Source organism: Sinocyclocheilus rhinocerous, unplaced genomic scaffold, assembly GCF_001515625.1.
Source record: "Sinocyclocheilus rhinocerous isolate Xijiao unplaced genomic scaffold, SAMN03320098_v1.1 scaffold1290, whole genome shotgun sequence".
NCBI lineage: Eukaryota > Metazoa > Chordata > Actinopteri > Cypriniformes > Cyprinidae > Sinocyclocheilus > Sinocyclocheilus rhinocerous.
This window is the reverse complement of record NW_015652269.1, coordinates 133336-157437: the sequence shown is the minus strand read 5'-3', so window position 1 is coordinate 157437 and position 24102 is coordinate 133336. Positions and strand designations below refer to the sequence as shown.

The following is a 24102-nucleotide window of genomic DNA, read 5'->3' as shown; positions in this document are numbered from 1 at the left end:
GGTCCTAGTTTGAGTTTCTAGTTCTGAGTCTAAGTCTAGTTTATCCTGTTTATTGCCTTAGTAATTTCGTGTTTTGATCCTAGCCTGTATATCTCGTTTCTGTATGATCTCTGCCTGCCCTGAAGTATATCGCCTGTCCTGGATTACCTCTCTCATCTCGCCCTGTTCGGATACTGTTTATTCCTCACCTGGACCATCGCTTGTGTTTCGGATTACTCTTCAGTCTTGCCCTCTATATACCTGTTTGCCATTGTCCAACCCTTGCCTGTTTTTGACTATGTTTCAGAATAAAGCTTTGCACATGGATCCGCATGCCTCTCGTCTTGTTTGCCCCGTAACAGAAAGAATGTATTTTATCTTTAATGTAAAAAAATGTAAATGACTAAACTAATATGCATTCAATCTCTGTTTTCCACTCCCTGAATTTGTTTCACAATTATCTCCAGCAGTCATACTGAATATGTTAACATGGTTAAATCTTTATTTAAGATAGCTATCATTGACTTTGCCACATGTGGGGAAAATGTTGTAACCTGATCAGACTTGTGCTGTAACATCACATCTAGCTACATGTAGGCACAGAGGTGGCTGCCTTGCGCTTTACAGCTGATTTTTGAACATGAAGTCCTCGGGAGCTTGTTGTCGTCAAGATCACCGTATACGGGTCCACACAGACACAGGCATTTTGCTCACCTTCAGATTGCTTCCAGGGAGGATGGCCATTCCCTCCTTCCAGCCCAGAACATGGACAATCGTCCCTCCAACCTGCGCAGGAAGTGATGCGGCCTCCAGTTCACTGCCTTTAATCGGCTTGATTGCATTTGGAGGCAGCTCCACTTTTGGCAATGGATGAGCAGAAACTTTGGAAAAATAAAAGTTTTAAGAGTAAATACTGTCTTATCCACAATATGTAACACCTCTGGAGAAATGGACTAAAAACAATTTTTCAGGAGGAGTATGTTAGAGGTCGACCGATTCATCGGTTTTGCCGATTAATCGGCACCGATAGTTGATTGGCGGAACTATCGGTTATTGGCAAAAATCAATGCCGAATGAACTTCAAACTCATTTATGCCACATTGTTCATTCTTGAAGCAAACTTATGTCCGTTTGGTGATTAAATAAACCGTTTTAGACCGCTGCTGGAATTGAAAGTGACGCTTATGGTGTGTGACTTCTCCGAGAACGCAGCAGGGCTCTACACTGCGACCATTTCAGTTGCATTTATCGGTTGATTAATCGGTATCGGCCAGTGTGGTCCAACCTAGCTATCGGTATCGGTAAAATCCACTATCGGTCGACCTCTAGAGTATGTTCATTTAATACTGTCAACCAAACTGCAAGAAAATATAAACACAGGATCAAGTCTCAAGCTCTATCCCTACACCTTGGACAGCAAGCCAAATCTGTTTAGAGTTTTAGTTTTAAAAGAAAATGAAATGTGAAATTTAATTAAATAAATGTACTTTCTATTCAACTGTAAGCACCTGGAAAAATTATTGTGGAAGTATCCTGGGTTTTCAGCCGCTGTGCAGAACTGTCATTGGGAGCGTGAGAGACGCTGCTTTCAGACGGGACATCTGCATCATGTGGCAAGACATCCAGGTCTGCTTTGGCACTCATAGCAAGACTCTGCTCAGTACCACTAACAACAGAGGATTGAGGACATCATGATAGAACAGAGGCCATTTCACTATTCACATGCAACACTGACAGAGAACACCATTTCCCTTCAGAAGTAGGAGTTTTTTTTTTTTAAATCAAGGGGCTGGATATTTGAAAATACATTTTGAATGCTATTACACAGCAAATTGAACAGCAAAGTTAAAATGCTGCAGTTTATCAGACGTTTTAAGAGGAAGACATTAGTCATTTAGGAGGATCATTTCTGCCATTCCTTTACAAAAATGAAAGAGAAACAGGACAATAACAAAGAAGAAGCACAAATGTGACCATGGACCACAAAGTCTTAAGTGTCAATTTTCAAAATTGAGATTTATACATCAAAAAAATCTAAATATTGAGAAAATCATCTTTAAAGTTGTCCAAATTAAGTTCTTAGCAATGCATATTACTAATCAAAAATTAAGTTTTGATATATTTACGGTAGGAAATTTACAAAATATCTTCATGGAACATGATCTTTACTTAATATCCTGATGATTTTTGGCATAAAAGAAAAATTGATAATTTTGACCCATACAATGTATTGTTGGCTATTGCTACAAATATACCCCAGCGACTTAACACTGCTTTTGTGCTGCAGGCTCACAAATGATGTTGATGCTCAACCCATAATCTGATAGTGATGGTGATCCATAATCCATAATCTGATAGTGATGGTGATCCATAATCTGATGGTGGTGGTGATGAGGATGGAGCATAAGTGATGGTGATGATGCTCATAAACCAGTGGTGGTGGTGATGATTATGCATAATGCATAACTGATGGTGGTGATGTGAGAGAATCTTCCATTCCATTTCAAAAAGCATCAGTTCCAGCGCATCCTCTCCTCTCCCCAAAATAATCTTTACCAGTGCAAAATGGCGGAAGTCCATGTTCCTGTGCAGTAAACTGTAAAGTAGGCGAACCATTCATTATTTCATTCCGCTCTTGACTGAAAGACTGCTTTATGAGGAACATCCGATTCCGATGCATTTGGAAGGAAAAGACAGATGCGCTCCGTTATGATGATCGATATTAAAACATATGCTGTAATTTCAAGGCAACCTCAGCTTAATTGCTAATTATTAGGGTTACTTGATCATTTCGTGAAGGGAAAATACGATGAAACGTGCGTCATTATAAGTATCCAGAAATGCATGCAAAGTAAAGTATATTTATATGGAACGTGCATGAATGGCATGACATGAATAGTGTGTAATGTGAAGGCGATCAGATAATGAATTTATTCTCACCAGTGCTGGTCCTGCTCGGGAGGAATGTGATCTGCGCATGCGCGCATCATGAGCGCACAATCCTTTGATGTTTTGAAAAGTGTGTTGCATTTATTCTACACAACTTCACATGTGATAGTGTGCAGCGTATGAGATCTCTGCTGTGGGGATTGTTTTGATGCGACATTAATTTAAAGTTGAATTGACATTACTTCAGTTTTCTCTTAGTTGAACTTCCTTCCCGATCCATTCTTCATCCTGATTCTGCTTTTGAACTCATCTGAACCATCGATGTGGAAGTTAAACAGACAAAAATGTTGTACATAATACTTAAACATCCTCTACGTATTTCTTTAATTTATTTATTATTATTAGACTTTGCTGTTCAAACATAGATAAAGATGCGTTTTAAAAATCATAATACTGAACATTATGTTGTGTAAAATCGGTTAAGACACACCACATCATCAATACTTTGTGTAAATCGGTCACACAATCATGTCACACAACTCACCATTTAATACAAAGCCTAAAGTGAAACTTCCCCACAAAGAGAGTTTACTGACATTGTTATTGGACTTAGTATTTATTACATTTGGCTTTGAAAGTACGAGAACACACATTTTGCTTTTCAGTTGAATAATCCATGAATAAATCTCATGACACCTTTCAAGAAATATTCACCACAAATATAACTTGGATATCATTAATAAAATTAGTGTGGCAACGTCATAAACATACAGTGTTGGGGAAAGTTACTTTTAAAAGTAATGCATTACAACATCGCATTGCTCCAAAAAAAGTAACCAATTGCGTTACTTAGTTACTACTGTTCATGGAAAGTAATGCATTATGTACTTTTGCATTACTTTTTGTCACCTGTACTGTAATGGCAACTGTAATGGCCCTTTCACAGCAAAAGTGAAAATAATAAGCCTCAGGCTGAGGGAAGTGCCTCTGATTTCTCTCAACACGGGGACTGAGGACAAAGTACCAAAATAACTTTCGTTACTTATTTGACAAAGTCATTGTACATGTAAATGTCATTGTACATGTAAAAGTAATGCGTTACTAGTTACTAGATTACGTAATTAGTGTTACTTTTAATGCGTTTCCCACAACACTAAACATAGCACAGCACAGCTCATGAATTTTTGCAAACCAACTGTTAACAAACTACAAGGCAAAATAAAGTGTATGGCAAGTGTTTTTATTGAGTGAAGACAGAACACGAGAGTGCAGTTCTGATGGATGTCGAGGCTAGCAGAGGTCGTCACCCTCAGGACACATTTTAAGCTCTTCATCCATGACCACGTCGACTCTTTCAGCGTTGATATCTAGGGCATTTTGCAACAATCTGGGATGCTCCTGAAACAACCACCACATAGATAAATGCTTGTGGACGCAACGGTTTCTTTTGTGTTCACATAGACACTTCCAGCTGCCAGACTTGGTGTCAAACGAGACGCGTGTCCTCCCAAACTGACACCATTTGTCCTTGAGGTCTGTGTACACAGAAAAGTAGACACATCTCTCTGGAAGGTCATGCTCCCCCCAAAAAATAGGGTACACACAATCGGCTCCCTCTAAACATGCCCTGGAGTTCATCTCCTGGCACTCTTGTTTCTCCGATATGGACAGGAGGTGTTTGTCGGTCATCTCCTCCAGAGAGCTGACACACAGCGGTGGAGGGGGAACGTAGTGCTGCGCGTGATTAGTTCTCACGAGGTGACGGCACTCTTTACCAGGATTCCCGCTCTGGGCCTGTGCTCTCATGAAATCCCAGCATTCCTCCAGCTCACACAGCAGTATCTGTAAGGCGAAGGATTTGCGGATATGAATGGGCACTCTAGGTCCGTGCAGATCCTTAGGTGTAACATAGATGGCATTTTTGGCATCTATGCATAACATGGGCGGCTGGTTCTGGCTGTGCTGTAGTCTCTCGTGCCGTCTCAAATTTGATGTGGTGGTAAAGAAGATGCCACACTTCTGGCACGCTGACTTGTTGCCCGGAGTCTTGTCTTCGTTGTCTGTTTGTTGGCTCTCCAACAGGACTGTTGTAGGTTGTAGCTCAACTGGAAGAGGGAAAAAAACCTGTTTAGATAAATCCTAATTTGTGACCCTGGAGCATAAAACCAGTCTCAAGTCGCTGGGGTATATTTGTAGCATTAGCCAACAATACATTGTATGGGTCAAAATTATAAATTTTTCTTTTAAGCCAAAAATCATTAGGATATTAAGTAAAGATCATGTTCCATGAAGATATTTTGTACATTTCCTACCGTAAATATATCAGAACTTAATTTTTGATTAGTAATATGCATTGCTAAGAACTTAATTTGGACAACTTTAAAGATGATTTTCTCTATATTTAAATTTTTTTGCACCCTCAGATTCCAGATTTTCAAATAGTTGTATCTCGGCCAAATATTGTCCTATCCTAACAAACCATACATCAATGGAAAGATCATTTATTCAGCTTTGAGATGGTGTATAAATCTTAATTTCATAAAATAGACCCTTATGACTGGTTTTGTGGTCCAGGGTCACATTTGGGATATAGAGGTGTCCGAAACTAAAATAAGGCTGAACGATGTGAAATTTGAGAATTTGTTACACATCCAGGGGTCAGGAGCGTCCAAACCTGTTCCTGGAGGGCCACTATCCTGCAGAGTTTAGCTCCAACCCTAATTAAACACAGCAAAAGCAGCCAATCTAGAGCTATGTTCGAAAACGCCCCCCTATATACACTCATTCACTATCAGTCCACTAATGTAGTCCAGTTGAAGTGAAGGAAAACGTGAGTGAATTCGGAAATGCAGCAGAAGAGCTGCCGCTTTTTCATAGTTTGTGCTTGCTGTTTAATAATCATTTGAAAGAGTTTGCAAACTGGCCGCTCCGGTAGTAATGAATAGCTTGTATAGGAACCTCCATTAAAGAGGACATCGGATGAAATGTTCACTTTTTTAGCTTTTTTTGCATTTCGTTAGGTTTCCGGCGTCTCTGCCAGCTCAGAAAAGCTGAAAAGAAAACACGCAGTTATTTCGTTATGGGCTGTCTGAGTCTGAAACCGTATCATTCATTTCAATCTGCAGCAGGTTTCTACGTAGATAGCTAGCTAGCTATTTGAATAAGCCCCCCTCCGAGCCATATACGGAGTCCAAGGCAGCAACTGCGGCGTCTTGTGTCGACACGCCCCACAGAAGAGAGGGGCGGGGTGAGCAGAGCTCATTAGCATTTAAAGAGATATGCACCAAAATGGCTCGCTGTGAACACGACCGTTGAGGAATTTTAACCAAAGTATGTTACAGACATTTCATGAAGACCCTAAAGAATCACACCAACTTGTGGAGAACGGCCATCCGATGTCCCCTTTAAACTACTTAATAATCAATTAAAAAGACATTTATACCTGTATGATATTATGCTGTAACCACTTTGGACCAGCGGTTTGGAAAATGAAAGGACTGATGATTCAACTGCAGGCGCCATCTTCTGACGAGACATGGGAGTTCATTCAGCATGACCCTTACAGTGCATTATGGGTATTCTCTAGCCGCTGAGAGTTCATCGGTTGTACACTCATTATTGTGGTGCATTATGGGATTGATTGAGTACAATCAATAATGTCCACTACGGTTTCGGACAACACTTCAAATGGCTGTTCTCTCAAATAGTGCCCTATATAATGGTATAGGGGGCAGCACAGCACAGGTCTTCAGAATTTACTAGAAACTTCCATTTAAGTGTGCTGGAGACCCGCTGTCCTGCAGAGTTTAGCTACAGCCTCAATCAAACACACCTGAACCAGCTAATCACGGCCTTCAGAATCACTAGGAAAAAAAGAATACATAAACAGCCATGTGAGCTGGAGAAACTGCGTGGAGAAATATTCTACCCTCACGAGAAATTCCAGACTGTGTGTTCCAATTGGAACTTTTGAATTTCGTCTGTGAAAATTCACAGAACAATGGTATGTGTGCACACCTTTAGGAGGCGCCGTCATACAAAACGGTTACTGACTGAATGGGCAGCTGCTGTGGTGTTGCACACAGCCAATAATTTGATCAGTGGATGAGCGCTATTGAAAATGATTAAATGCCATTGCTCACCTGTGGATTTGTCAGTCATCTCAACACCTGCAGTCGTATGAAACATATTTGAAGAACATTAATTAACAAGAATTAACTTGGATGAGCTAAAAAAAACATGGTTTGTTTCTATTCTACAATATGGACAATGCCAATAATAATAAATGAGTATGTGTATACGGTGTAAACTTTTGACTGGTAGTGTATATGTAAATATTACTATACAGTCCGATACATACTTGATATTCCATTTTTTTAACTTCTTATATTGTAATTTAAAGAGAAAGTAGTACAGTCCACTCCTCTAAGAAAATTTTAAAAATTCAAGAAATGCATTTTAATAGACACAAACCGTGGTTGGTAATATGGATTTTGTAATCCTTTGTCCTTTGCAATATTTTTGAGCACATTGGGCAATGCCAGTGGCTCCTGCCATGGCCTCCATCAGAACAATAACACGGGATAGAAAACTTCCCTGTCAGAAAGAACAGACAGCATTAGAGTTGAGAACGGGTGTAAAACACTACCTCTCTGCAAGATGTGTGTTGTAGAAACGGTTACTGGTCAATTACCAATGCCAGAGTCTTTATAATACACAGCGAATCTGAGATGTCTCTTTTTGAGGTGATGTTTAGATGCAGTCACTGGATTCCTACAGTACAGACAGTCAAGATCCTTCATCACGCCGAAAAGCTCCTCTTCATCAACAAACACAAACACTCGCTCTGTAAAACAGTCAATAAAATACATGAAATACAAGCTTTATGGAACCATTTCCACTGAGATACGTGATTTCCTGAACTTCTAGTGAATTATATTTTGATATTTATGACAGTGTTTAACTGATGCTTTAGACCACTGAAGTAATGTTAATCACAGACCTTATTTTACCCAAAAATCTGCATTTTAAAACCCTGCGAAAAGTAAAATTCAAAACCTTCTCCAGTTTTTAGAGTACAAACTTTAAACAAACCTATAAGTCTATACACATATACTTCATATGTATAAATTATACATCTTGCATATTATGTTTATTGTTACTAACTCATCCTACATACAGTTTGTAGTCTTATTTTCTATCTTATTATAATAATTTCTAATAAATGCATTATACTCACCAGTCATGACTATTTAATTCCAGAGCCTAAAAATATATTTAAAAGACAGAATTAATTACAAGTACCAAATACTATTTATAATGTGCCCTGAAAACTCCATGACAACAATATACTACTATTGTTACTACAGTAAAATTAAGGGGATTTGGTATTAATAACCACTGTGCAGTCAATGCATAAATTACACACAACAGACTGCAAAAGCTTCTTAGAATTTTATCTCATATTAATGCATTATTTACAGTAGGAACAATAACTGGCATTTTAGTGTAAAGTATGGTCCCCATGGTGGTTTTGGTAATAGTAATATCCTTTCAAGCGTTTACTTAGAACCAATACTGACCTCCCAGATGCAGATGTGTGGATGTAAATCAGTCAAATTCCTCGATACAGATTTTCTAACGATGATACCACAATTTTAAGAGCATTGAAAAAAATATATAATAAGAAATAAAACAAGCGACTGAGCTGCTGTGCGACGCCGAATGTATGACGCCGAGTCACGTGACTGTCGCCTTTTGAAAGACGTGCTGCAGCTGTTAACTAAACCCTGCTGGAAACACAACACCATTTAGTGACTGGCGGTGCCAAAAAGCATGTATCCCATTCAAAAATAACAATGCATTCTGGCGATAACGTACAGTTACATATCCTTACTTGTCGCACAGCAAGAGACGACACTTAGGTAAGCTACATCATGTGCATTTCATACATTTAACAGCCCAGGATACAAATAAACAAACGAGAACTCTTGATTTTGCAACCGTGTGTCATGTACAGTAAATTCACTTGTGATTCATAATTCAGGCGCACCAAGCATAGTGGCATTTTAAAATTTAGCAGCTTTTTAAAAATATATTAAATCTCTCAAATAAAAAAACCCACATAATTCAGTATCTATGGCCACGTTCACACAGCAGCAGAATACGGTTCTCAGTCCTGTATTTGAGTCCTTAATACGGTTACGTTCACACAGTACACAGGCGTTACAACCACATTCTGTAACCGAACTCACACTCCTTCAGAGGCAGCATTTCAAGGCAGGAAGGCATCACGTCCGAATCCAAATTCTGCTTCACTTCCTGTCTCCAGAGGTACCTTCTTCTGTTATGATCGGATTTTGAAGGCAGCATGTGAGTCATTCTATAATTAGGGGTACATGTCATGTCCATGGACTCCATTATCAATTTTACAAATTTTTCATTAACTTTTCACTTCAAGCAATGATCACTTTTATATCAGGGGACATTTCTAATTAATTTAATACAAAAATCCAACAGATACCCATCTTTTACCTTGCAAAAATGGCATATTCTATACTGGAATTTTTTTGTACTGTCCAATTTGGTAAATGTGAGGGTTTTGCTCTTTAGATTAGCTCTAAAATACATGTTTCTGTATATATTTCTTATAAATATTTGTCTAAAATAATCATTAAATTATGAGAAAGGTGTTTTAAAAAATATTTTGCTCATGCATCTACATTAAATCATCCATTTTGTATATGTCCGAGAAATCAGTGTCAACTGTATTACTCCCTATAAAAACCCCCCTATAAATCAGCAATGGTTTGTTCCAAAGTCACATGTCCAACATCACGTGATGTAATTTCCTTTTTTGGAGGGAAATTTGAAGACAGTATGGTAAGTCATAACTTCTCCTCTTCAATATTTTTTCTATATTATTGTCTGCACATAGAGTAGATTAATTGACCGTCAACTGTGTTATCACCATGTTCTGGTGAACTTGCGTCACATGTTATATTTATAAATATGTAGAGAAAGAATATAAAAACATACGTTAATCAAGGTCATGTACTAACTAGTCCAAGGTCAGCAGTTTGCACAAGGCCCTACAATGGCCGCAATGTCAACTGTGTTAACCATCAACTGTAACACAGTTGACAAGGATTAACACGGTTGACAATGTTGGCAGTTCAGTGTCAATTTATGATTCCACTGAGTGTTGTTGATAAAAAAAAATATTCACAAACTATTGTCATTACACAGAAATTACACAGGAATTGCCTAAAACCATGATTTGCATTACAATGGATAAACTTAACTGATCTAATCATGGCCACACTTTCTATGAACTGACTCGCTAGGCCTGAATAATCGCACCAACAGTTGTCTTCTTCTCACCAAGCTTCTTGTTGATGGTCTTGTAGCCCATTCAAGCCTTCAAGCTTTGACAGCTCTTTGGTCGTGCCCATGGTGGTGGGAAAGGCAGGAATGGAAGATACAGATTGTGTGGACAGATGTCTTATACACCTAACCAGCTGACATTAGGAGTAACTTCTTAAAGTGACAGGACTAATCTGTGTTCCACATGGGCACATAACCAGTCTGTGGGAGAATTCTTGCTGGTTGGTTGGGGATCAAATACTTGTTTCACTTACTGAAATGCAAATCAATTTCTAACCTTTATATAATGTGTTTTTTTCTGGATTTTTTGGTTGGTATTCTGTCTCTATCCGTTAAAATAAACCTACCATAAAAATTACAGACCCTTCATTTCTTTGTAAGTGGGCAAACTTACAAAATCAGCAGGGGATCAAATAAATATTTTCCCCACTGTATATTACAATGATTTCATGGAGTATTCATAAATTCGATATGACTCCATGATTTGAAATAAGCCTACCATAATATTAGAGTGATTTGTGTTTTAGGGAGATGGGTTTATCTGCTGCTGAGAAACAGCGCCAGTATAGGGCTCGGCGTGATGCTGATCCTGAGAGAAGGGCTGCATATTTACAGAAACACAGTGAGAAGTGGCATGATGACAGAAAGCTAGGAAAGGTGAAGACAATGAAAGATTTAAGTGAGAGGGAGAAGAAAAGGAAAAGATCATACTGGAAAAGAGCCCAGCGCCAGACCAGAGAGAGAAATAAAGTGATAGAGAACCAGGTTACTCCACCTCAGAGTCCTGAAGTTGGTCCTCAGTCTCAAATGTCGAGGTACAGGTTTATTGAGCAGATAATAGGGTTCAACAACAGATTTTATTATGAAATCACAATGAAAAGACCAGAATATCAGCGTAGCATTCTTTGGAAGGCATAGAACACATGATCATGATGAGCATGGACAAATCACATGATCAATAAAAAATTATTTGTTTATTATTTCAGACAGAGAACAGCTGGAAGGAGAAAAGTCAGGAGAAGGGAGTATAAGTTGTACAGGGAGATTCAGGCTCTGAGGGAAACCCTAAAGCAACAGAAGAAAAAAAACTGACAAATTCAGGAAAAGATGTGAAAGACTACAGCAATATACAGACAGTCACCCAGATCAAAAACCCGGCGCCTGTTAGGAAGGATACCCATGTCTAGAGAAGTCTGCAAAACTTTAGTTTTCATCACGCCCTAATACACAACATCAGCAAAACGTATGCCTCTACCAAACACAAAAATACTAGGAAGATCATTGCATGAGCTCCGATTCATTGGGGGTACTGACTGTGACTCAAACTCAAAAGTATTGTATGTACAATGAATGCCCTGCCTGCAAAAATAAAGACTTCCCAGTTGCAAAGCAAGCAAGTGTTTTCTTCACACAGTGGACAACTGAGACTGTTGTCAGAGAGAAGAACAAGGAAGGTAAAAAAGAGAAAGTGCCTGTTAAGATCACAGTGAAAAAGAGGACAGAGACGACTTTGCAGAACCTCCTCGAGCTCTTCCATCACCAGCTTACAAACTTCAAAAGACATCTCTTTAACATAAAACAGCAATTCACCTACTTCCGGGAACTAAAGAAGAACATGACAGATCGTGAATGCTTAATTCATGTAGATTTTTCGGAAAATTATGCCTGCAAGTACTCCTCTGAAATCCAAGCTGTACATTTTGCATCCAGCCAGCAGCAGACAACACTCCACACTGGAGTTCTACATGTTGGTGGAGTGGATGAACGTGTGCTTTGGCACAATCAGCCTGTCAAAAGCGAAAGGCCCTGCTGCCATATGGACCCATCTATCCCCAGTACTTGACCTGGTTAAGTTCATATCCAAATGTTACTGTGGTGCATTTTTTCAGTGATGGGCCAAGCACACAGTACAGGCAGAAAGGCAATTTCTATCTATTCTGTACTAGGCTACAGCAGTGTTGTTTTCAGTCAGGCACCTGAAACTTTCTGGAGGCAAGCCGCGCGGCAAGGGTGCTCCAGATGGTGTTGAAGGCTTTTTAAAAAGGACCGCAGACAGGCTGGTCAGCCACGGAAAAGACATGCCTAATGCTGAGCTCTTATTCAGTGCACTGCTGGATGCTCAGATGTCAATAAAGTTGTTCTACATAAGTGAAGAGAACAGAGATGAGGCCATAAAGAGCATGCCCAATAATCTCCCAGTGGTGCCATCAACCATGAGCATTCACCAAGTCATAACACTTACCCCAGGACAAATCATTTACCGCGATGTGAGCTGTCTTTGCTCAACAAGACAGACCATGGAGTGTCAGTGTTACAACTCCAAAACCTTTACCTTCGAGGTTCAGGTAACAGCATCCACACAGGAGGGCAAGATCCAGAATCCATCTGAAATTCCTTGGCAAAACTCTGATATCATCGGCCAGTGGTACTGTGTTAAATATGATGATGAAATTTATCCCGGAGTGATTCAAGATTTTAATGAAACTCATGTCAATGTGAAATGTATGCACCGGATTGGAGTCAACCGCTTTTTCTGGCCATGGCAAGATGATGTCCTATGGTGTTTGCATGAAGATGTTATCAGAATGATTCCTCCTCCTACTTCTGTGACCTCTCGTCATATGGAAATTGACAGGAACATATGGTCTAAGATCTCAGACTTGTGAACTGACTGAAAACACAACTGAAAGAAAAGAAACGAATGAAAGAATGACTGAAAGCACACAAAAGAAAACACAAAATATTGACAATAAAATCAGTTAAGGATTACTTAGTGAATGAGAAGAAGAAACAAAAAGAACAAGAAGATTAAATACAATCAGTTGGAAATGCAAATGACTTCAGAAAGTACTGTTATAGAAACCACAGAGACATGATACATCACATACACACATATGGATTATACAGACACCAATGAGACATGCCTCAGAATCCAATGAAACACACATCTGGACTAGCCAGACTGTTCTTGTTTGCAATAGACACTATGGATTAAATGTTGTTCGTTGTTAAAGTTGTAATCATTTCACTGTAATTCATTTCACATGTTTTAACCTTTTTTTTAACTGAACTCCGATTAATTGCTTGTACTTACATTTGCTGAATAAAAATAAAGTTTTTATCTTAAATGTATCTTTTTTCTAATGTGTCCTGTCAACTGTGGTTTTTTTCTGTCAACTGTGTAATGTGTGGTTTTTATGTCATAAATCTTTTAAATGTGAACTAAACTGACAGAAAAAAAGATGGGGATATTTCTGGAGATGGTCGTCTTGGGTAAGGGTGGTGAATAACACTAAATTCAGCATACTGTGGATTTATGTTGAAGAAAAGTTCCATCCTTCATGATAGCATCCCACAGAACGCCCATTAGGAAGCCCCGAATTCATATTTTCAAATCAGTTAGACAGATAACCTCAAAAACTCTGGTGAATAGACTCAAAAACCTTCAAACAAACGTGTTATCAAACATGTGGTACTTCATTCATGTTTCATTTGACACAGCATTTGTCCCGTAACACAGTTGACAAAATAATGAATCAAATGTTAATGTTCATTAACATATTTAAAAAGTCATTAGAGCTTAAGCTTGCCAAATAATTAATTTAGCACATTAAGGGGATATATATTATTAAACTACCTAGTTTATCAAAAAAGAATACTGATTTCCTGACTTTTCGGCTGACATGAAAAGTACCCCTAAATATAGAATGACTCACAGATGTATCCTTCACTGCCTTTGATATCCCACAATCCTGTGCGTTCCATTCCGTGATGGTTGGGACAAAAAATAAAGATGGCATCTGAAAGTTGCGTTTGGTGGTCAGTTTGTGTGTAAATGTATGTTTCTGACTAACTTTTTGCACTTTTGATGTTGTTTCTAGCGAGAAATCAGTATTATAATTATTAAATATTTGTTTAGTTATCATCAAAACTCGTTCTATTTTGTTGTAGATCATTAAACCGTTACGCTGCCTCAGAAGCCTGTCCGAAATCAGTTTCATGAGGTGCCTTCGTGCAAAAACGCTGCCTGCAAGTCATTGCCTCATAAGGCAGCAAGTCAGCTGCCTAAGCTTTCGGACGCAGCCAAGTTTTGTGGACGTCTCCATCTTTGATATTATTTTGGTCACTGTCGCTATGGTTACTGGTAAGGAATACGGACTTGACTCCCATTGCACGTTCATACAAACAGCATTCGAGACACTACTGTAAGCTGCTGTGTGAAGGGGACATTTCGAGACATCTGTAAGTAAATGCGGTTGTCAATCCCAAAAACTGACAGTGTAAACGTAGCAGTTTAGTTTAGGTTTTTAATTGTATATTTATTTAATTTACCAAGTTCCCTGCGCTATCTTGAACAGTAGAGAGTGTGGAACCTAACCTAGTCCAATAGAGCACCGTTCACACCATTGCTGTGTGTCGACTCTGTACTGTGAAGACGCTTGAGGGTGTTTGCTGTCGCTCTAATGTTATAGGTAGGTAGACTGCACGTCTGAACATATTAGAAAATGCAAGATTTGAACACAGACTATATATATTGCCGTTAAAACTAAGATATCATTCTAATTTGAATTCGACTCAAAAGAAATAAAAGTAGCTTTCTGCTGTTGGTGAGTGTTATTTAAACTACAGCAGCGCTCAGTGCATTAAATCATTAACCATTGCTAAACACGGACCATCAATGTATGAATCAAACTCACTAAGACTGTCAACAGTTTCTTTTCCATGCATCATTTTTAATATCCATGTATGTGGTTACGGTTAAATCATAGAAAACAGTGAAATCGCTCCGGAACTCTGTCCGGTCAGACGGTAATGTGTGAATGCGACTGACAGATTCGCTCGCGAAATTCGTTGTTCATTTGTGTAAAGTTAACTTTGTGTTGATTGTTACCACTAACTAGATGGAGTGTGTTAAAGGAATCCCTTTGGTTGTATATATCTATGTAGTGCTTATATAAGTGTAGTGTAGAAGTTATATGCTAAATTTTGTTATTGTGGGATCATTTGTAGGATGTAGGATGCCATTGAAGATTCATGTTTTCTCCTGTGTTTAAATAGAGAGGGAGTAAGGGAAGAGTTTGTCTGTCTTTTTTTTTTTTTTTTTTTGAAGCTAATGCATTTACACAAACCCTCAGTAAGAATTTATTTAGTTATTTTGGCCATTTCCCCTCCTGAAGTCTTATATTTATATCTATACAACTTTTTATCTATACCACATTCTTCATTAATAAAATTAAAAACATCAGTGCACAATTTTCCACACCACAAACTGTCAAACACATCTTACCAGCAAACATACACTCGTTCACATCCTTCTCTTCACTCTCTGAGGCAGAAGTCTCCAAACTCATCCTTTCCAATCATCCTACTACTTGTCCGCTTGATCCTATTGTTTTTCCCTCAGCATTTAGACAGGCTCGTATAACCCCTTTATTTAAGAAACCCACCCTTAACCCATCTCTTTTATGGCGCTTTTCCACTGCGTGGTACGGCACGGCATGGTTCGGCTCGGCACGGTTTGCGTTTCCACTGCAGTTCAGTACCGCTTTAGACAGTTGCATTCGATCCTTCGCTGGCTGTGCTGATTTAAATCTAGCGGTTCTTTTGTGTTTGTGTCGCAAGTTCAGTGACGCATTTCTCAGACCACATTGCTAAAATTGCCCGGTCCTGCAGATTTGCTTTATACAACATTAGGAAGATCAGGCCCTTTCTTTCAGAACATGCAACACAACTCCTTGTTCAAGCTCTTGTTCTGTCCAGGCTGGACTATTGCAATGCTCTCTTGGCAGGTCTTCCAGCCACTTCTATCAAACCTTTACAATTAATCCAGAACGCAGCAACACGATTAATTTTTAATGAGCCGAAAAGAATGCACGTCACACCTCTGTTTATCAGTTTGCACTGGCTACCAATAATTGCTCGCATAAAAGGCATTAAAACATTAAACATCAAGGTATTAATGTTTGCCTACAAAACCACCACTGGCTCTGCAACCCTTTACCTAAATTCATTACTTCAGAATTATGTGCCCTCTAGAAGCTTGCGTTCTGCAAGTGAACGTCACTTTATTGTGCCATCTCAAAGAGGCACAAAATCACTTTCACGGACTTTTAAATTAACTGTTCCCTCCTGGTGGAATGACCTGCCCAACTCAGTCCGAGCAGCGGAGTCCTTAACCATCTTCACGAATCGACATCTCTTCCGTCTTTATTTGAGCCTCTAACTCTAGCACTCTCTATTCTAATTCTATTCTTAAAAAAAAAAAACTTGCCCCTTTTACACTTGCACTCCATTTATTTACTAACTGCTTGTTTTCTTTAAAAAACACTAGCTTCTCTAATCTTTTGTATTCTGTTTTCTTTTTATTTATTATATAATTTTAAAAAAACTTGCTACGTGTATTAAGCTAACCGAGACTTGTTATCGCACTTGCATATCATTGCTCTCTTGTTGATTTTGATTGCTACTATTGTCCTCATTTGTAAGTCGCTTTGGATAAAAGTGTCTGCTAAATGACTAAATGTAAATGTAAATATCTCACTGATTATTTAAAACCTTTTATGTTTTTACTTTAAAAACTGGTGTTGTTCCAATTCGTGCTTGTCCTGGGACCTGGAGACGGGAGTTCTCTTACTCTCTTCTCGCAACTATCATGGAGCAGGTTGGAATGATCTTTGCAGGACAGGATCTCCAGGAACAGACCTCAGCTTTAGATTAGGCAATGGGAATCTGATCCTATAAACCACTGGTTAAGGGTAGCTTGATTCTGGAGCAGAAAACAGAAGTAACAGGTAATGCGTTTAGTTAATTCAGCCAACTCTTTACGTCCTCATCTGAGGTAATAACACAAATTCTCATGTGGGACACAAGAAAGCAGGACTTTCTGACTGCAGATTATGGGACTGATTTGCAGGAAAATTGATGATTTTCAGTGCTGGACAGACTACGTCTGTGTGAAATCTGCTTTCGGTCTGGCCCACACACACCAAACTGACACCACTTGGTGACAAACGCTGACTGTGATTTTGCCTCATGTCACCTGTGTCTGCATGTAGCATGTGTTCTGTACTCTCCATACCAGCAGGTTGCAGTAGTCTGTATTCATCATTCAAAACGGGAATCTGGAAAAGCTAGGACTGTGGATATAAAATCGTAAACAGCTGCTGTATCCAAAAACTAGGGGAAAAAGACTGAAACTAGACTGACAGTCTGGACAAAAATATTTCAAACCTGAAAGACTTTGGGCATGTAATGTCATTGCAGTTTTCATGTTTATTAAAGATTGTTCAAGTAGTACAGGGATTCCCAAACGTTTTTCTCAGCCAAACCCCTTTGGCGAAATATTTACTTGAAATATCTCAGAGGAAGTTAATTTTTCAGTAACTTAACACATTCGCATGTTTACAGTTCTCTGATGTCGGTTAATGGTCACATTAGCATGCAGGTAAACAAAAATTATTTTTATTTGTAGTGTTTAAAAGTGTTTGTTTTTCATTTTACATTTTTATGATTTAGTAATTAGCTTTTTAGCAACTCACAAACCCACTACACTGTACATTTATTGGCAAATTTAAAACAAGCTTGATAAAATCTAACAGTAATTTTAAAAGTAGTCAGATTACATTACTAACTACAGTTTTCATCATGTAATCTGTAACGGACTACCCAGCTCTGTTTGTGAGGTACTTTTGTGCGAAAAAGCTGCCTGCAAAGTCTTTGCCTGAAAGGACAGCAAGGCAACTCACTGGCTAAGCTTTAAGACACAGCCAAAGCTGTATGCTTATATCACATCAGTTTTCCTTCTCATGTACTGGTTCTGTAAAATGAACAGCCAGTCAGAGTAATTGCTCACCGATTTAAAAAAACTAACACTGAAGGCATGTTCACACCAAAATCGATAACTAGCATCCACACCAATGCTGCACGATAACGTTGTCATCTGCCCTTTAAATACTCAAGCTCCTAAAAGTCTAAAGATGGATTCTAATTGCCCATCAATGTTTTTATTCATCAGCTGGGAAAAAAAAAAAAAAAATCTGAAAATGACTAATATTCATTCATCTGCCGTTGTTGTAGAGGTGTTGTGGACCTCCCTATTCCTATAGAATTTTTTCAACTTTATTACAGTCATTATAGTGGTTGCACTTTATTTTACAGTATGTGTACTTAATGTACTTGGCTAAGAAAGTAATGGGTAATATAACGTAACTACATGGGTTAGGTGTAGGTTCAGGGTTAGTACCTAGTTATTACCCAGCTACTGTAATCACTATAAGTACATACTATGTACATGCAGAACAGGACTATAAAATAAAGCGCTACCGTTATAGTTGGTGTGAATAGGACTTAAGTACCGCTTTTATCTGCTAAGGGAAAAAATAAATACATAAATAAAAATATAGACATTTATAAATCATTGATTTTTGGAGAAAAGGGCATTAAAAAGAACACAATAAAATTAATAGAATGCATTTTAATAAAACAAAATCAGACATGTTTCTTCATGTAATAGTTCATTGAAAACTAAGTCAACATTGTTCAGATAATAGTTTTATAAGCCACAAGATGCAGCGGCCTTTCGTTTCCTTGCCGAGAGTCCTTTTCCAGCCACACATCACAGAGGATCATGGTTTATAAGAAGGACTGACATGCAGCACACTAAATCAAATCACTTATTTTCATGCTATTGTTATGTATATAAAATATCGAAGCTGTGATTCTCTTTTACTATAGAAGATAGGTAAAATAAAACAAATGAAATGCCTTGGACTTGGATCCTATCATGACCATTAGAAAATTATCATTGACAACCGGCCTCTTAAGGAGATGGGGAAAAAACAAAAACAATAATCAGACTGCACATAATACTAATCTTGGGACGCAGATCTGGAACGGGAGCGGGATTTAGAGCGCGAGCCAGACTTTGAGAGAGAACGTGAATGCCTGTCTGGAGACTTGTATTGGCTCTTTTCAGCCTGAGGTGATGGAGAGCGAGAAGCAGACTTGGCACGACCCCCATCGCCATTCTCCATCGGTGAAGCCGATCTACTTCTAGATTTCTTGCTGATCGACTTCTCCTTGGAGCGTCCACGATCCGACTTCACTTTAGAAGTGCTCTTAGAGCGGGACTTGCGCTCGTCTGAGCGGGAGCGAGACTTGCGACTGGTTGATCGACTGCGAGATTTGTGTGTACGGGAGCGAGAACGGGATTTACGGTTGCGCGAGCGAGACTTGCTCGGTGGAGATTTGGAGCGAGACCTGTGTCCTGACCTGGAACGGGAGCGGTGTCGGTGAGAGCGAGACCTGCAAAAGACAAACAGTAGCTGAAAGAAGAGATATAAACAGTCGTATTTACATTCAATAAATTTTCATTTTAATACCTTGAGCGAGATCTTGAGTTGCTCCGAGAACGGCTGCTACGGCGACTCCTACTACGAGAACGACGCCGGCTATGAGAACTGGGGGAAAAAAAGGATGTACTTTTTTTTTTTTAAACATACATACTCCTATCCCAAATTTATATGCAATGTCAACTGTAAATGTAAATACTGAGGCTCTTATCAAAGCAGTGCTCTGTTAAGCATTCAGTTTGACATAGGACTGTATGTCCAATTAAAGATGGGAAAGAAATCCTGTTTGAAAACACCCCTTTAACTTTGAAGGAATCATAATCAGCAACTAAATAGGGCCCAAGCTAGAACCTTGTGGTACACCAGAGGTGAAAAGTGCCCAGCAAGATCCCAATCCTAAAAGTTTTGAAATGTCTTTAATATCAATCAAAAACCAAGGCAATCTAACGGCACGACCCTACCAGTTTCACCAGAAATTGGTGTGGTGCACTTGTTAGTGATAAGTTAGCACTCACCGAGAGCGGCTGCCAGAGTAGGAGCGACGACGGCGCGGCTTGTCTTCAACCAGACGAATCTTCCTGCCATTGATGTCTGTTCCATCCAGTTTTTCCACAGCTCTCTGCATATCAGAGGAGGAGCGGAACTCAATCACGCCCTCGTTGGCACGTTCCTTATGGGCATCTGCATAGGTCACCTCACCTGCCTGTCGCATGAAATCCTGCAAAGGGAACCCAAACTTCATCTCTGTGCAAAACATTGCTGGCGATGGGAAAGTAGATATTGGAGTATGAAAATAGTGATGCACAGAGATTAATTATTTTACTGAAACTGAAATTCATGAACCTTTACCTTGAGGTCTTGCCAACTGCAACGGCTAGACAGATTCTCCACAATGAGGCGGTACTCAGTGCGAACAGGAGGGCCATACTTCTCCCTTCTAGTGTGACTTCTGCTGCTGTAACCACCTTCATAAGAAAAGGAAAGGGAACAAAAAAAAGATCCTTTAATGACAGAGAAATCAGGGAAAGACCACAGACTTAACATTAGAACCTAAGAGAAGATACAAGTCATATTTGCCCTCTGTTGCTTATTGCCAACCTGTTCAGACTCAAGAGCAGTTTGCTGCCTCCCAGAAAAGGCATTACTATTTGGATAAAAGAGAAACTGATAAAAGACACACAAGGCTGACAAGACCATCATTCTCGGTCTCTCAGGGCAAAAATGATAATTTGATAGGCAGCATGATACATTTAAATGTTTAATATTCAGGCTCACAAACCTTTCACTTCACTTGCCCTTACAGAAATGCTAATGAACCCAATGTCTCCATTTTAGGTATTTCTAATTACATCTTGGCTAGAGGCTTTCCATATGGACAACATAGCAATAACTAGTGGCATTCCTCACCATCACCCCTGGTCTATTGGCAAAAGGCTGCTGTCATCTTGGCTTCCGGTTAGGTCAGCCAAAGCATCAAGGGGCAAAGGTCACACACACATTGTAAGGTGAAGAGGCCAAGGCCAAACCGGTCAGGTAGTCATCTTAGCCACAACGACACTTGGACTCAGCCTCAGCCCCCACTGGACTCTTTCAAATTGAAACATCAAGGACTTTGTTATTATGAAAATAAAATTGGAAATAAAATTAGACTTATACATGGATGTTGATGCTTACTTTCCGCTGGGCTAGAACAAGCTTTAACTCAAGAATAAAAGAAATGGCATATTGGGGAAAGAAAAATATACAAAACACCCTAAAAAACAAACAAACAAACAACAACTGGAGAAGCATGTAAAAGTAACATGTTTCAAAACAGTCAAGTTATTAGTGATAGCAAACTGAAAACCAAATACTTGAGAAAGAACTGGCAATGACTTAAAGGCTAAAGGGACAGATCATTTACTCACCCTCATGTTGTTTCAAACCTGCTTCTCTCTTCTGTTGAACACGAAAAAAGACATTTTGAAGAATGTAACCGAACAGTTGCTGGTAGCCATTGATTTCCAAAGAATGGAAAAAGATACTATGGAAGTCAATGGCTACGGTCAACTGTTTGGTTACACAATTCTTTTGTGTTCAGCAGAAGCAAGACATTTGTACAGGTTTGAAAACTTGAGTGAGTAAATCATGACAATTTTCATTTTTGGGCGAACTATAGGCTACCTTTTCATTCACAACATTTCATTAGCATTACATCAACACAAGGAATCCAGAAAGCTGTGTGAAGCTGGGGCCTGTTCTTCGTACCTCTGATTTGAAAGATGCCAGATCTTCTAATCGTGATGACTGATCTCTGGCTAATTTGGTTCTTCAAACAAATTTGTGGATTTGATTACAATAAAGTTGTCTAAGATTACTGCGCGTTCTCGTGTTCCCCGTAAAGGGCAGATGTATCGATACTCGAAACCACGATCAGCAATGCAGCGATTGGCTGGCGGCAAGACAGCAACGTAATGATATCATATAATTAAAAAAGACACTCGACAAAAAACTTTCTGGACCTTTATAAGGAAACAGCCAAGTGAACAAAACTACAGAAATGTTTTAACAGATAAAAGAAATGTGCACTGTCTTTATTTTACTTTTATTTATTAATTTTTTGCATGATTTCCAATTATTTATATTCACGATTTCTAGTATTTGTAATACATCTGAGATTATTTGAAAGATGCCAGATCTTCTAATCGTGATGACTGATCTCTGGCTAATTTGGTTCTTCAAACAAATTTGTGGATTTGATTACAATAAAGTTGTCTAAGATTACTGCGCGTTCTCGTGTTCCCCGTAAAGGGCAGATGTATCGATACTCGAAACCACGATCAGCAATGCAGCGATGTACAGGCTTTACATGAATCTCGAATTACAACATTACTTCAAATATAAAATTACATTTTTATTTCAGATTTGTTATGTGACCGCATTAATTAAAGTTTCTTTAGTATCTGCATCTCCTTCGCTCCATCAAGCCACTCCCATAATAGCTGCCAACACTCAAATTAATGCATGCCTCAGATTCACTGTATGCGTGTAAGACTCTAATACAATTATAAAGTAATTATTTTATCACGAATAAATAAACTGGCTGTGTCTATAATATTATAGATTACACAACATTATAATATTATTTTTAAATTATTATTATTTTAAATGATTGTCTCCGGATTAGTAGGGTACTCTTGTAATAATGTAGCAGTGGCTGTGACAGATTTTAAATATCAATTCCACTTAAAAAGAAAGTTAGTTGGAAGTTGCATTTGGTCTCATACTGTATCGCATACCTTGTCAGTGTCGTGCGCTTGCTTAGTCTTTTGCTAGCGCTTAAACACACTTTACTGTTTATCACAACAAAGGGCTGTGTAAAGAAATACTCTTTGAGAGAATCAGTCAATCAGCGGAAGTTAAAAGCAAATCGTAAGTGTATTTATTTCTTGTCTCATTAGCGCAGTTGTCATTGCTAGGAAATGCTTGTTTTGTTTACTGCGCTGAGACATGCTGAAGTTGTATGGGATGAAATTAGACTCAAAATGATTTATAGATGCACGCACAATTATCCATGTACTGCATATATTTTATACATGCATCTTACTAACCACAAACAAATGCCTTTCAATTTGATTCTGTGAAATTCGGGATTAAATGATTGTACAGCAATTTGTACAAATACAGACATGTTTGCGAATAAAAATGTTCTGTTCTGCATTAATATATCATAAATTGCTCATGCAAAAAGGAATCTATGCAGTTGTGGATCAGGTGACACGCGTGCATTAATTGACGTCTAGTTCGAGTCGATCTTGTTCGGTTCATTTGGATTTTGAGACTTCATTTTCGCAGTTTACAGCATTTCACGACGCTCACACACACAACTACCAACGAACAAGTCCCAGTGCAATTCATTAACGTGTACACGATTTGAAAATATCGCAAATGTGCTCACTACACTAAAACAAATGCTTTTCAACCGGTGTCTGCAGAGTTAAGAATTACATTAATGTGCAGCATTTTGTTCAAATAGAGACATATTTGTGAATACAAATGTTATAGTTTGTATTAAAGTATCATAATGTGTGCATGTAGCGATTAAAATGTGCATTTGTGCATCAGGCGACACGCGTGCATTCATTCATTCATTCACTTCTCTTCTGAATCGATTCTATTTGATTCATTTGAATTTTGAGACTTTCGTTCCGCCCTTTCAGCCTTGCTCAATCCACACACAAACAGCTCGCGATCCACACGCAGCTTAGCCACAGAAAATCAGCGACCACTAGATGGCACTAGCCCCAGTCACATGTGCGCATTCCATTGAGTACAGTTTTATAAATGTTACATTGTGTTTTCTTTGTTTCTTTTTGGTTTGGCTATTCTCCTCTGCCAGTAGAAATACAATAAAGATATTTTATTTAACTTGTTCTAACTGAACTTGTCTTAAGACACAGAATAACTTATATTAATTTTGCCAAACAAGAACTTCGTGATGGTACCTTGGTTTTTTCTT

The 24102-nt window shown here is 38.7% G+C and overlaps 3 protein-coding genes across 3 annotated transcripts in view; all 3 read right to left on the bottom strand.

Annotated features, from left to right (window-relative positions):
- The window catches only part of LOC107714262 (lethal(3)malignant brain tumor-like protein 1), a 20144-nt gene extending 17169 nt beyond the window's left edge, over positions 1-2975 (bottom strand). Inside the window, exons 1-3 of the mRNA XM_016520074.1 lie at positions 2920-2975; positions 1488-1645; positions 694-860 (exon numbers count right to left, since the gene is read on the bottom strand). Of these exons, the coding sequence (XP_016375560.1) occupies positions 694-860; positions 1488-1645; positions 2920-2969 (375 nt within the window). The 5' untranslated portion in view covers positions 2970-2975. The remainder of the gene's footprint in view (positions 1-693; positions 861-1487; positions 1646-2919) is intronic.
- Positions 2976-4018: 1043 nt separating this feature from the next.
- Positions 4019-8638, bottom strand: LOC107714265 (uncharacterized). The gene is made up of 6 exons (XM_016520076.1): positions 8451-8638; positions 8108-8133; positions 7562-7714; positions 7342-7464; positions 7011-7037; positions 4019-4973 (listed from the first exon to the last, which is right to left on the bottom strand). The coding sequence occupies exons 2-6, from the start codon at positions 8112-8114 to the stop codon at positions 4159-4161; spliced, it is 1125 nt and encodes a 374-aa protein (XP_016375562.1). The 5' UTR covers positions 8115-8133; positions 8451-8638; the 3' UTR covers positions 4019-4158.
- A 10155-nt stretch (positions 8639-18793) lies between these two features.
- Positions 18794-24102, bottom strand: part of LOC107714268 (serine/arginine-rich splicing factor 6-like) — a 27921-nt gene continuing 22612 nt past the window's right edge. Inside the window, exons 3-6 of the mRNA XM_016520081.1 lie at positions 20454-20569; positions 20120-20322; positions 19635-19712; positions 18794-19557 (exon numbers count right to left, since the gene is read on the bottom strand). Of these exons, the coding sequence (XP_016375567.1) occupies positions 19122-19557; positions 19635-19712; positions 20120-20322; positions 20454-20569 (833 nt within the window). The 3' untranslated portion in view covers positions 18794-19121. The remainder of the gene's footprint in view (positions 19558-19634; positions 19713-20119; positions 20323-20453; positions 20570-24102) is intronic.

Bases quoted from the DNA above. Each gene is read 5' to 3' on its own strand.
- LOC107714265 (XM_016520076.1), bottom strand. The intron at 7,465-7,561 runs GTAATTGACCAG...TCTTTCTGACAG, and splicing joins TTATAAAGACTCTGGCATTG to GGAAGTTTTCTATCCCGTGT. The intron at 7,038-7,341 runs GTTTGTGTCTAT...ATACGACTGCAG, and splicing joins AATCCATATTACCAACCACG to GTGTTGAGATGACTGACAAA.